General features: G+C 42.9%; 1 protein-coding gene across 1 annotated transcript; it reads right to left on the bottom strand.

The window, feature by feature from the left end:
- Positions 1 to 10247: 10247 nt before the first annotated feature.
- Positions 10248 to 12662, bottom strand: LOC144501975 (retinal rod rhodopsin-sensitive cGMP 3',5'-cyclic phosphodiesterase subunit gamma). The gene is made up of 3 exons (XM_078225999.1): positions 12505 to 12662; positions 11528 to 11568; positions 10248 to 10324 (listed from the first exon to the last, which is right to left on the bottom strand). Exons 1-3 carry the CDS (start codon positions 12660 to 12662, stop codon positions 10248 to 10250), a joined length of 276 nt encoding a protein of 91 aa, XP_078082125.1.
- Between the last annotated feature and the right edge of the window lie 1319 nt (positions 12663 to 13981).

Here is a 13981-nt window from a genome sequence, read left to right on the forward strand (position 1 = left end):
TTAACAAAAGAGGGAACATTGCTCACATTGTAAGTAGGGTGAATTGTGAAGTATTGGATGGGATAAAGCAAGTGATTCAGGAAATATCTAGTGGACAGACATTTTCAGAGGAGTCGCCAGAACCTGTATGACAGGCTGTTAAGATAAGAAAGGGGCAGAAGAGCAGATGCTCTGATCATCATTTTCCTGACCGGAGGCATGATTCCAGAAGACTGGAGGACTGCTAACCTTCTTCTGTTGTTTAAAAATAGAAATGAAGATAGAACAAGGAAATACAGGCCACTCAGCTGAACCTTTGGCAGAGGGAAAATTACTGATAAAGGTTCTGAGGAACAGCATAATTCAGTATTTTAGGAAGGCACAGATTAATCAAGGACAGTCAGTGTGGATTTGTTAAGAAAAGGTTGTATATGACGAACTTGATTGAACTTTGCAACGACATAACAAGGGGGGGGGCACAGTTGATGAGGGTCGATGAGGTCGCTATATTTGATATGATTGAAACCACATCTCAAATACCATGTGCAGTTTAGGGCTCTTTATTTAAGGAAGGATGTAAATGTGCTGGAGGCAGTTCAGAGGAGGTTTACATAAACTGATACCTGGAATGGGACCTGTCTTCTGACTCCCATACAGTCTCCAGTGAAAGAGTTACCTTCGAACTGAAGAACTTCAGAGAAAGAGACCTATTTTCTGGCAAATCCCAGTCTCCAATCTCCGGAGAGAGAAAGAGAACTACTTCTTTCAATAACTCCCATCTGAGCTTGTTTCATTATCTCTGTGATGACCGGTCATATAATCTTACTTATTAATCAACCTAATTAACCCCATTCTGAAAAGCCTCAGGGCAAAACACGAAAAAAAACACTGCATTAATCCAGATTAAAACAAACAATTATGCTGCTGCAGTAACAACAGGGGCTGCCGGTTACAGACAAAGCGGCACCGATAAAAGAACAGATTACTAAAACAAATCCTGCACAAGATACATGACACAAATACATTTCTTAAAGGCACAGTAGCATCAAATTAGATAGCCTCTAATTTTCTGATTAGCACTACAGCATTAACACTACAGTTTGGTGGCCTATAAACAACTCCCACCAATGTTTGCTGCCCCTTGCAGTTTCTTAGCTCCATTAAAACTGATCCTATGGGTGGGATTTTCCAGCCATGCTCGCTCCAAAACCGGACAATCCCACTCAAGTTCAATGGACCTTTCCATTGCCCGACCCTCATCTGCTCCGATTCCCATGGTGGGCGGGGTGGTAAAGTTCCGGCCTACATCTCGATCCTTGGATCTAAGATCCTCTCTCACTAATGTACTGATCTCACCCCTTACCGAGAGCACCACCGGACCTCTTTTTCCTGATTTCCGATCCCTCCTAAATCTCGAATATCCTTGGATATTCAGTTTTCCATTTTGGTCACCCAGTAGCTATCTCTCCTTAATGGCAATTAAATCATATCCATTTATCTCAATTTGTGCATTCAAATCACCAACATTTTTGTGAGTGCCTTCAATTCTGCCTTTTTAACTTTATGCTCTATTCTGATCCTATTTGATGCTTGCCTATGCTTTGCCTGTCTTCTATTTTTCTTTTCTACTTCCTTTTCCCGGTTTTTCTTCCCTCAAATCTGGGCTCTCTCTGAGGTTCCCATTCTTCTGCCAATCTATTTTAAACCCTCCCCAACAGCAGTAACACATCTCCCAGCAAAGCTGTTAGCCCCAGTTTTGCTAAGATGCAACCTATCCATCTTGTACAGGTCCCACCCATCCCAGAACTGGTCTACACACGAGGACGGCCTCAACCGGGATATTGGGTTCATGTCACACTATCTGTAATCCCCACAGCTTGCCTGGACTTGCAGAATTTCACTGGCTGTCCTATCTGGAGACAATACACATCTCTTTAACCTGTCTTAATGCTCTCCCCTCTCACCTTGTTTGTACCTTTAAGACTTGATTAGCTGTAAGTATTCGCATTCCAACCATTATTCTGTAAATTGAGTTTGTGCCTTTATATGCCCTGTTTGTGAACAGAATTCCCACTCACCTGAAGAAGGAGCTTAAGGCTCCGAAAGCTTGTGGCTTTTGCTACCAAATAAACCTGTTGGACTTTAACCTGGTGTTGTTAAACTTCTTACTGTGTTTACCCCAGTCCAACGTCGGCATCTCCACATCATGTTTTATTTTGGACAGAGGGAGCTGCAGGAAGATTTAATTGAGGTGTATAAAATGATGAGGGGGGTCTAGACATAGTGGATAGGATGGATCTGTTTCTATTAGCAGAAAGATCAATAACCGGAACACAGATTTTTAATAATTAATAGAAGACATAGCATAGGGGGAGGCGGTGTCCTGGTGGTATTATTGCCGGACTATTAATCCAGAAACTTGTTAATGTCCTAGGGACCCAGATTTGAATCCCGCCACGGCAGATGATGGAATTTGAATTTAATAAAAAATATCTGGAATTAAGAATTTACTGATGACCACGAAACCATTGTCGATTATCGTAAAAACTCATCTGGTTCACTAATGTCCTTCAGGGAAGGGAATCTGCCGTCCTTACCTGGTCTGGCCTACATGTGACTCCAGAGCCACAGCAGTGTGGTTGACTCTGAACTACCCTCCAAGGACAAATAGGGATGGGCAATAAATGCTGGCCAGCCAGTGATGCCCATGGCCCACGAATGAATAAAAAGAAATGGAGAGATTTTTCATCCAGAAGATGGTGGGAGTCTGGGACTCATGCGTGAAAGGGCAGTGGAGACAGAAACCCTTACTGCATTTGGAAATGCATTCAAAGCACTGTATTAGAAGGCTATAGACCAAGAGCTGCAAAGTGGGATTAGTCTGAATAGCTCTATCTGGCCAGCATGGAGACAATGGGTGGAAAGGCCTTCATCTGTGCTGCATATTTCTAAGATTCTATGACTAACTTATGTATACCCAAATTCCGGATGTTACTATATATCAAAAGAACTGTGGCCCCAACACTAATCCCAGAGGGATACCACCCCACGCTTCCTTTCAATCTGAAAAACAACTGTTCACCAGTAATCCTCATAGGAAGCTTTAACTCCTCTGGGATAAGAAGCGTTCTTCCTTTGGCATGTTCCCTTACAAACCTTTGACCCTTGTGACCGATTACCCCGTTTGATTTGTGCTTCCTGTTCCTTACTATTCTCTGAATTCCTTTTCCGCCTTACTCTCTCTAGACTAAACATATTGTTGTGATTCAGCCGCTTCCTGACCCCTATGAACCCAGGTCACATTTTTTAAAGTATACGTAAATACTGTTTGTACAACATGTTATCCTTTCCGCTATTGTCTCAGATACTCAGAGTTGCCTCAGCTTCGAGTAAAGGCTTACCTGCTCTGAAAGCATACGTACTTGTTTTGCTTGGCCTGAATTTTTCAGTCTTTAACTTAACTCTGTAAAAATATATAAGCTTGTAGTTTTTATGCATGAGAGATCCTGTTCAGCTCTATGCATCATTGAGACTACATTTGGTTCAAAGGTGGCAAAAGACGTTCCTTATTCTTTTGACATAGGTCTCGACATACCCAATACTATAGAATTCCCCTTCACGGGGGCAACTTTTAGCTGCATGACAGAGAGGGTTGGAGTTATTGAATGCAGATGGTTAAAACATCAAAAACTGCTAGCATGTCAGACATGACATCATCCCATTCATTTCGACATTTAACTGGTATGTGTTTGAAGGAGGGGATGGGGTGGGGGGGGAGGTTGCGCAGGTTTGTTGTGTCAACAATTATAACATGTAAAGTGGGGTATTCAAATGAAGATTTAACACTGCATTCTGGCTGCAAACGGCAGTACGCACATCAGGATCAACAAGGCGAGAGCACAGCAATGATTGGTGGCTCTGTGAAATTGACAGGCTAGAAAGCCTTTAAGTACTGAAACAGCACCGCTGTTTCCTTGCCTAAGTGAAAGTTCTTGTTCTGAGAGAGTGTCCCTTCACTGCTTTAGAGATGATTTCCAAAACTGCAGAAGTCATTGCTGCTATCATGGACTTTTACTGACTTTGACCTGCACTTTAAGAGGCATTTGGATGGGTACATGAATAGGGAGGGAATAGAGAGATATGGGACTAAGGGCAGAAGGTTTTGTTTAGTTTAGTTAGGGCATCATGATCGGCACAGGCTTGGAGGCCTGGGGGGCCTGTTCCTATGCTGTACTTTTCTTTGGTGTGGGGATTCCGGCGTTGGACTGGGGTGGGCACAGTAAGAAGTCTCACAACACTTTTCTTTAACCTGGTGCTTTTTACTGTACTTTTCTTTGTTCTTTGAACCTGCCGGCCTTCACTTCAGCAGCTTATCCAGCAGGTGAGATTTCACCCAATTATCTCTCCTTGAATAAGCGGACCAAATGGCAGAGCCATTGCTTCCGGCCTACCCACTAAGGAAGGTGCAGCCGGCGCTGTCCGAGCACAAGAACAGCCATTGAGAAAGCCATTGGTTTGCCTGAGATGTGATTCAGGTTATAAGCTGAAGGTGTCCTTCAGTATGCAAGGTAATGACACCACCAAATCGTAACGGTTTGCTGCCTTGTATTAATAGAATCTAAGCCAGTTGGTGAAGCCAAAACCAATACACAAAGCTGTTCTTTACTGAGAGAGACTTTATTGACTTTGTTCCGTCTTGTCGCCCTCCCCTCACATCCAATATCCCAGATATCCTCTTATTTATACCCTTTTGAGCACCTGTGAAATTAACCAGGCTAATAAATCCAATTAAATAAATTGACAGCCCCTTAGAGGGCACTGTGCTGAAAGGATAAGGATATAAAAGAAACTTAAACTAAAACAAAATGTCATTCTTGGGGCTGATGAATCACTGCAAACCCCTTGCAGTGCCCAGACGTTGCAGAAGGTCTTCTCTTTATATGTCTTCAAAGTACCTAACTGAACAATGCCCTTCATCTGTGTACCCTAAAAATATAATGAACAAACCATTAAACACCTTGTACAGCATTGGGCTGTTATGGAGCTGCAGGAGGTGAAAGGTGAAGGCCCCTCTACATCCTCGAAAGAGCGGAGGAAGATGAGGTGTGGCAGGAGTTGGGAAAGTCTGATGTGGTTAGGGCGGCTGCAACCATCCACTTAGCTATCCACTGTGCCTGCGATGCACTCTTACATGTGCAGTCATGTGGCACATCAATGCTGAACCGTTACCACCCTTCACCCCAATAACCCTGCCACTTCCTTCACACCCATCGCTCTTCCTCTACTCGGGTCATTCCATTCTCCTTAACGCTGATGGTCACTCGACAAGCAGGAGGTAACAATGGAGGTGACTGGACAATGGAAATTTGAAATAATGTGCATGATTCTTTCACATATGTAACAAAATCGACACCATCACATTCTCATAAACACTAAAGTGATTCTCTTTTTGAAACTACAAAGTCTTTTTTGTTTCTTATCACTTCTACCTAAAACTATCCCTGTGGCTTTAGCAGAGCAAGAAGCAGCTGCTTATTCCTCTGCTTTGACTGCGGAGAAACTCATATCTGATCTCCTCAGGATTATGGGACCCATGTTCATTCTGTCAAGGACTGCTCCACCCGCCCAGGATAGACCAATAGGAGCAAACAGGGCACTGACTGAGGGGATAGGACAAGGGGAGGGGTGGGTGGAATGTCCTGAGTAGAGTACACACTTCCACATGCCCTTTCTCCACCTTCCCCCTAATGGCCACCATATAACACCTCCCTGCTAGTCAAAGTTGGAGATCAGTTTGCTACGCCTCAGTGAGGTACTAAATGGGCAAGGCAAGGCTCCATCCTATTTAAACTGAGTATGCAGGCCATTGGTTAGGGCAAGCATGCACTCAGTTGCCTCCAAGACTCATGTTTCAGGCAGGTGACCACTTTTTCATGGAGATGGAAATCACAGCAAAGGCCTGAGATATTATGGTAGTCTTGGTAGAGACAGACTTCTCCAATCTTTCTCCAGGAGTGTGCAATGCCTCTGAAAATGCTGACAAAAACTCACACATTTTCTGTTGCACCTCCAGAACGGCCAATCACCCCGGAGGCTCAGCATCTGTCTCCAGCGGAGCAGAGAGAGCTTGGACCATCCTGAATCCATTATCGCTGTGCCTGTTTCCAGCACCTTCTCCTGCACACTTTTGATGTTTGGCTCACCATGTGACAGACTAGCTATTGAGTGGGATGTGTCTAAGCTGGTGGAGGGTATGTATGAGTCATGTGATGGTGCTTCCTCACAGTGCACAACCTCCTCTGGGGAACTCATCGAACTTGCACAATCTCCTGCGTCAAACCTGAATGGCCTGTGGGAAATGAAAGACATAAGTTAGAACTGATAAGGGGAAAGGGTTCAGAGTGATCATTGTGACGATGATCAGATTTCAGTTGCTGGTGACATCAGGTCAATGTGAGCAATTGCTGTGTGCCATGAAACTTTTATGATATCTAATTCTGTCACTAGATATCTTGAAGAGCCCCATCTTTCGATCTCCAATGGTCAAGCATTTTGCGGGTATCCATCGTCTCCTCCACAGCAGTTAAGGGACAATGACTGGACAGTTATGCCCAGTTCAGTTTCTCCATGGGATTCTGCACGCTCTCCTGCAAGGAGAGAAAAGGGAGTGTGTGAAATGGAAGGTTTTTAAGAGGAAGAGTGAACGACATTTATGGAGGGTGATGGTGTGGTCTCGTGTGAGATTGCAATAAGATGGAGTTGAGCGTCAGTGTCAGCCGTTCAGATCAACATATTGGGAGGTGCCTTGAGGGAGTGAAGCAGCTAGACCTGCAAGTTGCATTGGCCTACACAATTCAGTGCAGGAAGATGGTGGAGACTTCAATCTGTGGGGGTCTCCATTTGAATGTAGGATGTCACTCACATTTCCAAATCTGGTGAGGTCATTTGCATTCTTTTCGCACTGTATCCATGAGGGAGGGACCACACGCCTGCAGCTCACCACTTCAGCTATTTCCAGCCATCCCTGCTTCAATTTCAGAGGCAGGCCCCTCCCTCCTGTCTACTGGGAACCGTGTTTCTCTACTGGATACTCACAGCCTGTAGAATTATCTTTAGTGGTGCCCCAAAGGCCTGGGGCAGCCTTCCCTCATTGAGCCTTGTGCTTGCTCTCTCTTTTCTGACATCTCTGGAAGATGCCCCAGAACGTGGCCCCTTTATATGGAGAGTTGTTAAATGTCAGGTGCTGCTCATCATCACATGCACCTGCTCTGTTGGTTACGGAATCTGGGGAATGCACACCTGGGTAGGCTAGTTGCGGCAAAAACCTAAAGATGTGACAAGGATATTATCATAGAATCATAGAATCCCTACAGTGCAGAAGGAGGCCATTCAGTCCATCGAGTCTGCACCGACCACAATCCCACCCAGGCCCTATTCCTGTAATCTCACATATCTACCCTGCTAATCCCCTGACAAAAGGGTCAATTTAGCTTGGCCAATCAACCTAACCCACACATCTTTGGACTGATTCCTTCCTATTGATTCCTTCTGGATGGGCTGAATGGCCTTCCTCATCCCTATCTATCTCATGATCTTGCAATGTTCCCATCCAACATGATAGACTCAAGCTCAGCAAAATGACACTGTTTTGTAGAGGGAAACAGAAGCATTCATCTCACTTTACCCCATAATTTTAGGTTAATATGTTGTGGCTTAACTTGATGGGTGGCATGGTGGCACAGTGGTTAGCACTGCTGCCTCACAGCACCAGGGACGCAGGTTCGATTCCCGACTTGGGTCAGTGTCTGTCTGGAGTTTGCATATTCTCCCCATGTGGGTTTCCTCTGGGTGCTGCTCTGGTTTCCTCCCACAGTCCAAAGATGTGCAGGTTAGATGGATTGGCCATGCTAAATTGCCCTTTAGTGTCAGGGGAACTAGCTAGGGTAAATGGTTATGGGAATAGGGCCTGGGTGGGTTCGTGGTCGGTGCAGACTCGTTGGGCTGAATGGCCTCCTTCTGCACTGTAGGATTCTATGATTCTATGAAATGAGGATGGAGTAGTGGTGCTGATGGTATTAGACTATACAGTTTCCTGGCTTGGATAACACAAGGATATGATGTGGAGATGACAGCGTTGGACTGGGCTGGGAACAGTAAGAAGTCTCACAGCACCAGGTTAAAGTCCAACAAGTTTATTTGGTAGCACGAGCTTTCGGAGCTCTGCTCCTTCATCATCCTTCACTCACCTGATGAAGGAGCAGTACTCCGAAAGTACGTGCTACCAAATAAACCTGTTGGACTTTAACCTGGTGTTGTGAGGCTTCTTACTGAACACAAGGAAATGAGAAGCATGAGACTGATCCTGAGGCTTTGAAACTAAAATCAAGAAAAAAGAAACAAGTTGCACATTTATTCCTTTTTTTTTTCAAGCTTTATTAGATATATCTTGTAGAGAGAACAACCTAATCTCCAGATGACATACATTTTGGTTTAGACATGCTACAAACCAGCAAGATCTTTGTTAATGCTCCCCACACTGCAATGCAGATCTTCCCTATATACATGCCTCCTTCTATTGGCTTCACCTCAGAATTATATAGGAATTTAAAAAAACATTGCAATAGATGAAGGACGGGATTCACCGACCTTGGCCCTTGGCCGCCCCGCTGCAAGTGAGAACGGAGAATCTGGTGTTCCAGCCAAAACTCCACGCACTTTCAGCGGCACCGGAGAATCCCAGCCCCGAACAAGGACGAAGGTTTACGGCGTAGAAAGGAAACAGAGGAAGACGTGATAAAATATTTTGGTTTTAGTATTTTCAAAATGATAAACTAAAAAAAAAGAGTAAAGTTGAGGAAAAGCTAATGGATTTGATTGGATATCCATGAGAACTGGGAAAAACGCTCAAAATAATAGGCAAAGCACAAGTGACGCTTAGGAATGGAAAATATACAGGAATTTATAGTCAAATAAAGGAAGTTAGCACATTACAGGAAAGATAAACAATGAAAAAACATTGAGCAAGAAAAACCTGTGAAAGCGTAGTGCAAATGGGAGCATTCACTTTGCATAGTTACAGTAGTTTTAAATAAAAAGTTTGCACAGAAACAATAAACCTCCAGAAGAAATGTAAATTCCTCAAATGGTTAATTCCAAAAAGGAGAAATAACCAGTTGAGGGAGATTAGGAGAAGATTCATCTGCCGCATTGTAGAACTGAGAGAAGAGGGTTTCGAATTCGGTGAATCAAAACTGATTAGCGCACGGGACAAGCACATAAAAATAGAGCAATGTGGGACAAGATTATATATAAAAATATTAGATATAAAAGGGAACATCTGAATTACAATCAAAGAGGATAAAACTGAAAAGGATAATGAGTGACAACGGAAAGAAACAAAAGATGAAAATGAATAAATTGAGAGAGTGTGTGGGTAACATGGATAAATAAAGGGCAATCACTAAATAACAAAATCATTCACCCACTCAACACATAAATCACCAGCAAGCTCTTATAACAAACAGCTCTTAGCAACTTTAAAGTTTTCAGGAGTCCCTGAGTAGTTCATTTTCAGGATGGGGTGGCAAAGAGGGGGAGATTCAGATGATTAACTATTTTAAAAAAACCTGGAACATGCCAATAAGTCAGAGAGGAAGTGTAATTTAACTTGATAGGTACTGGCAGTAATGTCATGTTGTTCTGGGTGAGTCTCCTGCTCAGAAGGAGGCACATGTGGGGGAATTGGGGATTGCTGAATTCCACCTTGCACGCTCACCGATTCTCACACACACACACATACATAGTTCTCCTACAAAGTTCGATGCTTAAAGAATCACAATGAACAGAATGGATTTGCATATGTGCCATATAATGTTTCCACAGAGATGTATTTTTGAAAAAGCATAATAGTACGTGTGTAATCTGTCCACAGATACAGCCTGAAGCTAGCATTTTTGGAAACTGTATCAAAAGGAGGTCGGTGGAAAAGTGGCCAGCTTTGGTGATGACGAGAGACAACAATTCTGACCGGTGCGTTTGAGGAAAGTGCCTTCGTGTCTTAAGTGTGATTGCAAAGGAAAAGTGAGTTTGGAAAGAAGAATGTGTTTTTTACTATTATGCTTTTCTTTGCAGTTGTGTCTGCAACCTTGAGGCCTGGCCTCATTTCTGCTTTCGAAGCCACTGGTGAAACAGACAAGGGGAGGGCAGGGAGGTTTTGGAACTCTTCCGAGGAGCACAGTGAAAATGCACACACAATTCTGTCGCCGCTTTCAGATGATACCATATTGTGCCAGTTCGTGTAGTTCCAGATGATTGAAGGCCTCCCAGGGGCAGATGACAGTGATATCTGTAAACCAAAGAAGGACGATTTAATCCCGGTAAACACAGTGCTGCCATTATTATCTAAGAGTTTAACACTCAGCCTTGATGTCCATATAGTCCATTGATCACTCTTCCTACCAAGCAAATGGCAGCAGCCTGAGCAAGCTTCTCCTTCACTGCTCAGTGTGCAAGGTACATATCACTTATCATAGCTGCCAAAATAAGTAATGTCCTTGAACCACATCAACAATAATCAATTGTCAGACCTTCCTTGACAGCCTTAGTAGCTTAATGAGAAAACATTTCATTTAGCTTCAATTGGGTAACTGTCAAAGCTGACTACACAGAGGCATTACTTTACAGCATATAGTAACTAAAGGCCGTACAGGCAGTTAATTCACAGGAAAGTAATTAGCTGCTCTTATATTGACAGCTAAAAAGGCACAGGGCAGCTCACATGAAGAGCACTAATCAGCAGAGGTTACCAGGAATGGGATTAGTGAGGGGTTGCCTAACACATATATATCTGTGACTTGTCTGAGTATATGTTGCTTTTTGTTATTTCCATAATGTGCCATTTTGCATTTTAAAAAATGTAATTTCTCAGTACAGAGTGCGGTAGAATCTGGTGGAAGTGTTGGAAAGGGTGCAGAGGAGATTTACCAGGATGTTGCCTGGTATGGTGGGAAAATCGTATGAGGAAAGGCTGAGGGGCTTGAGGTTGTTTTCGTTAGAGAGAAGAAGGTTAAGAGGTGACTTAATAGAGGCATACAAGATGATCAGAGGATTAGATAGGGTGGATAGTGAGAGCCTTTTTCCTCGGATGGTGTTGGCTAGCACGAGGGGACATAGCTTTAAATTGAGGGGTGAGAGATATAGGACAGATGTTAGAGGTAGGTTCTTTACTCAGAGAGTAGTAAGGGCGTGGAATGCCCTGCCTGCAACAGTGGTGGACTCGTCAACGTTGAGAGCGTTCAAGTGGTTATTGGATAAATATATGGATGATATTGGAATAGTGTAGATTAGAGGGGCTTTAGATTGGTACCACTGGTCGGCGCAACATCGAGGGCCGAAGGGCCTGTACTGCGCTGTAATGTTCTATGTTCTATCTTAAGTAGTATTATATGTGGTGACGGTATGCGATGAAATAACTGCCTATTCAATGGCATGTGTAACATGTGCCTAGAATCATGAAAAATACTGTTTTCAAAGAAAAAAGTCATCATACCTGTGCCTAATCCTTCCATTCCAGGAATGTCATCACCAAACCTGTGGGAGAGGCAGAAATCATATTTAGCAACTTAGAAAAACCACCCAATGAGTTAAAAGCTTCCTTATATCAATAGGCACTGAGCTTCAAAAGGCTATTTGACTGAGTAGTATCGCAGCAGAAACCAATTCATCCAATGTCCACCACACTCATGCACTTTCCAGCAGGATTGATTAGATAGTGATCAGGAGTGGGAACCTTGGCTGATTTTGTTTCCCCCGCCAATACTGCAATTGCCTTGAGGCAAAACTATTTTAGCTGATCAGCTAGCCTCGCTAAGATGAACTCCCTCAGCAGAGATTGGAGCTCTGAATTGAGATCATCCCACATTGTGTTGTTAGTAAACTTCAGCATGTGCATTTATCCCTTGAGTCATTGAGAATGCTTTACAGGTTGTCTGTAGAAATTGCCCGCCACGACTCATGTCCTTCTACTTCACAGTGTTGTGCTTGTACATCCTAACCCTGCTGTACACTACTGGAAGTAACGCCAGAATGTACAAGTTTTATTGAGGGAATCCTGAGCATATTAGAGCACCGTTTTCAGCATCTTGCTTTAATCAGCTCCCCTCTCTGATACCAGCAAAGACATTTACACTGAAACACAGCTATCTAATGTCAAAGCAACTATTCAAGAATTTTGGGAGTTCTGTGTACAGTTGAAAGGCTGCTCAATTGGAAATGATTGCATATCCATCATAGTTAGTAAAAAGCTTCACCCCAGTCATAGTTGTCAGTTAACGTTATTTATTATGCAGGTGAGGATGTTGCAGAGTTGTTATTTCATTTGAGAAAATCTGAACAACTACTTCAGAACACAGTTCACATTTTTAGCATCATACAGTATCTGAATTCAGTTTGGTTTTCATTCCATCCACATTACTGCTGCGACATCCTCTTTAGTTAAATTGATTCTGTGTTTTATTTTCCTCTTACCCTTGTATTCCTTTCTTTGGCGGTTTGCTCTTAAACTGTCTTGTTTGCCTTTGTTTGAACTTTGGTGGTCCTTTCCTAGGAGTTGCTGGTCCTCCAGTTACCCTTGTGGCTGACTTAATTTCTCCCGCAGGTTTCGGTGGTTCTAGAGAGAGAGCCATCTCTTGTGCTTTCAAGTTAGGTTGAATTTCCAGAGGGTTTGCTGCCATGATTATTGCTTTTTGTGTCGCACTTCACTAGGGTACTATATTCCAAAAGAAATCAAAACCTTTGCCAGTTAATATGCAGTGATGTTACCTCTCCTCTCCTAGATTATCAAACAATCAATGCGACCCTGCTTACACTAATCTTAATCCTTGGTATCAGCCCCAAGGACAGGTACAATGAGATTAGTTCCAATGGTTCTGCCTGTAATAGGATTGTACAAACTGGCGTGCAACAGGAAGGGAGGGAGATGGCAAAGGATTTAAGGTTGAGAGAATTAACCCTTCCTTAACCCATTTCCCTCCTTTCAAATACAGTCCAAAGATGTGCAGGTTAGGTGGATTGGCCATACTAAATTGCTCCTTAGTGTACAAAGATAAGCAAGTTAGGTAAATTGGCCATGCTAAAATTGCTCCTTAGTATACAAAGATGAGCAGATAGGTGGATTAGCCATGCTAAATTGCCTCTTAGTGTACAAATATGTGTAGGTTAGGTAGATTTGCTATGTTAAATGCATAGGGTTATGGGGATAGGAGTGGGGTGGGGGGGTTCTGGGTAAGATGCTCTTTTGGAGGTCGATGCTGAGTCAATGGGCCGAATGGCTTCCTTCTGCACCGCAGAGATTCTATCATTCAGTAGCTAACAGAAGACAAATAGTGAAATCTAGGATTCCGGGGATGACATCCCGAATAAATAAACTGGCTGTAAAGAACATGTCACATAAGTAAATATCATAGAACAGGCCAGAAGTACAATATGATGCTAGATTTGTAATTACAATTATAATTTTCGAATTAATTCATGAAACCAACTGGGGCTATGACAATTGTTTTTCAAAATGCCAGCATAAACACGATGGCAAATGGTCTCTTTCTGAGCCGTAAGTTTCGATGATTGGTGAAAATGTTCTATAATGTAATTCAAAAGGGTTGTGATCTTGACAGGAAATTAGCCACACATTCAGACACAATGCTCAGCTATAATTTTTGTTCACCGTTGAAAAGGGAAGAATATTTGATTGTGCTGGGAAAGTTGCACTTTTAATCATTCTTTGACCATATGTAACACTCTCTTTTCTGAACGTATTTACAACGAGACCAAGGCAACTATTCAGTTCATGTCATTTATCAAAGGCTCGGAGTTCTTGAAATTAGATGACTGGATCAATATCATTTGTAGGGTTGAAAGGTTATGTCATTGCAGTGAGATCTTTAGTCACAATCACACTCTGTTTGCCAAATTCTCCTTTTGGTTTTTTAAAATCCAAATATTTTGG

This window comes from Mustelus asterias, chromosome 12, assembly GCF_964213995.1.
Source record: "Mustelus asterias chromosome 12, sMusAst1.hap1.1, whole genome shotgun sequence".
NCBI lineage: Eukaryota > Metazoa > Chordata > Chondrichthyes > Carcharhiniformes > Triakidae > Mustelus > Mustelus asterias.

What these genes read in the sequence shown, in the direction of transcription:
- LOC144501975 (XM_078225999.1), bottom strand. Translation starts at nt 12,662, where the DNA reads ATGGCTCTCTCTCTAGAACCACCGAAACCTGCGGGAGAAATTAAGTCA. An exon ending in CCAAAGAAAGGAATACAAGG is followed by an intron (nt 11,569 to 12,504) that starts GTAAGAGGAAAA and finishes CCTCTCCCACAG; the next exon opens with GTTTGGTGATGACATTCCTG. An exon ending in AATGGAAGGATTAGGCACAG is followed by an intron (nt 10,325 to 11,527) that starts GTATGATGACTT and finishes TTTGGTTTACAG; the next exon opens with ATATCACTGTCATCTGCCCC.